The sequence below is a fragment of the Glossina fuscipes genome, unplaced genomic scaffold (assembly GCF_014805625.2).
Source record: "Glossina fuscipes isolate IAEA_lab_2018 unplaced genomic scaffold, Yale_Gfus_2 113, whole genome shotgun sequence".
NCBI classification, from domain to species: domain Eukaryota; kingdom Metazoa; phylum Arthropoda; class Insecta; order Diptera; family Glossinidae; genus Glossina; species Glossina fuscipes.
The window spans coordinates 3,194,128-3,196,145 of NW_023998456.1; the positions used below are offsets into that span (position 1 = coordinate 3,194,128).

Consider the following 2,018-nt stretch of genomic DNA (forward strand, 5'->3'; position numbering starts at 1 on the left):
CAGTAATAGATTTCAGTCGTTTAATGAATACTTTTCGAATCATTATTATTCGAGTTGGACCAAAGAGAACTGTGAAAATTAATTTCGTCAAATTCACAAAATAACGAGTACCAATGTGAATTGATAATTTACGGTTTTCAAATTCGGGCGAATGAACAGCTCCGCTGAAGCCGGATTAGTGATTTGCCGGATTTTCTTCTTTTTCTGCCACGTCTTCGTTCCGATGAAATGATTGCGTTGCATTGTCGTGAAACAAAATGACGAATGAATTGAAAAGACTTGAATGTTGTTTTTAATGCTGTGTATTAATTAATTTTTTGTTTATTTATTTATTTTTTTTTTTGTATAATTATTATTAATAATTAATTAATCAGGTCAACAGATTTAATTGTTAACATCAAATTAAATACAAAATCTAAAGTAAAGTGAAATGAGAAAATTGACGATTGAAGGACGTTCAAATTAGATGATTCAACTATTAATTCGTTTCGTAGTTTGTTCTTTCTTTAACGCATACATGTACATATTATCCCTAAACGTGATTTAATAGATAGGCGAGAGACTTTCAGTGCAAATATTTTCTCCTCAGACTTTAAACATCATCATCATTATCATTATCATTATCATTATCATCATCAGCATCATCATCATCATCATCATCATCATCATCATTGTTTTCAACATTAGCAAGCATTTTAATTCTTTTTCAAACTTTCCATCACCAAAGGTAAATTCTTGCTAATGAAACATTTGAAGCCGCGGAACGCCCAAGTACATGAATCTGATTTTTCTGTATTCTTATCTGCGCATTTTTCAATATCGGCTTTAACTTCATCTTTATTATCTTTCGATTGACCGAGTTGAGCGATTAGATTATCATTTTTGAAACCCGTTTGTGAATCGAAAAGTTGGAATTTATCGAAAATGCATTCAATGTAACAGCGCGTAATCTCATCATCGGGGAAATCAAATTTTTTGTATTTCTCGACGAGCTCGGGTGTGACTTTCTTCGCTTCCATGCATTCTTTACGCGCCTTATTTAAATCCTCTTGATTGCGTAATTTGTAATCGGCAGATACCTATGGAAGGATAAATGGGAGAAATGACTCAAAATGGTCCTTAGAAATTCTTCCTTTCTTTTTGTTTTGCATTATGTTTTTCCCCCCTTTCATTTCACTTACCAAAGCGAAAAGGGCCAACAATACAACGGCGGTAGTCTTCATTTTTGTATAAAAATTTAAAATTATATTTTAATTTATTTCACTAAAAATGACAATAATGAGATGAGACCTTTTTGCTTTTTTTTTTCTTAACGAGATTTTCTAATGTACGCGTTGGTTTGAATCGTATTTTACTGATGGCAATTAAGCCTAACGCTTCGCTTTATATAGTCTCGAATCTCTCTCGGAGAAAAGCAAAATCGAAACGAAACAAGTATGTATACGAAAACGAAAGACAGAAGAAGTTGCTCGAACAAAACAAACAAACAAACAAACTAACAAACAGTTTCAATAACAATGTTGCCGACTACGTCGATGTTGTTGTAATTGTTTATAATGGGATGGGCAGAGGGAGGGTGAAAAAAGTTACTGCAAACCCTACACTTCCTACATAAATAAAAAAGTCGGTAGTGGGCAGACAGATACTTATAGTGTAAATAAGCCTAAAGTAGACGTAATCTTTACTAGACTTAAGTGTGTGTAAGTAAACAATTCGCATTCGTGTACCCGATTAAGCGAGCGTCCGAGCGGCCAACCGGCCGGTTATATAGATTTAATGCTTCGCGTATGGTTTGCCGTTATTATAACGTTCTGCTTATGGATATGTATTTATGTTGATTGGACACAATTTCATATAAACTATATATACATACACACACATACATACATACATACAAACACAAAGATATTTACTTACAAATATTTATGAATGTTTATCACAATTTGTAATTGCATTGTTGAGTAAATTTAATCAGATTCACATTAATTTACCGGTCAACTTGTCAACTCACACATATC

The 2,018-nt window shown here is 32.9% G+C and overlaps 1 protein-coding gene across 1 annotated transcript; it reads right to left on the minus strand.

The window, feature by feature from the left end:
• Positions 1-309: 309 nt before the first annotated feature.
• On the minus strand, positions 310-1,353 carry LOC119639727 (general odorant-binding protein 99a). The gene is made up of 2 exons (XM_038037341.1): positions 1,182-1,353; positions 310-1,079 (listed from the first exon to the last, which is right to left on the minus strand). Exons 1-2 carry the CDS (start codon positions 1,221-1,223, stop codon positions 696-698), a joined length of 426 nt encoding a protein of 141 aa, XP_037893269.1. The 5' UTR covers positions 1,224-1,353; the 3' UTR covers positions 310-695.
• Positions 1,354-2,018: the final 665 nt, after the last annotated feature.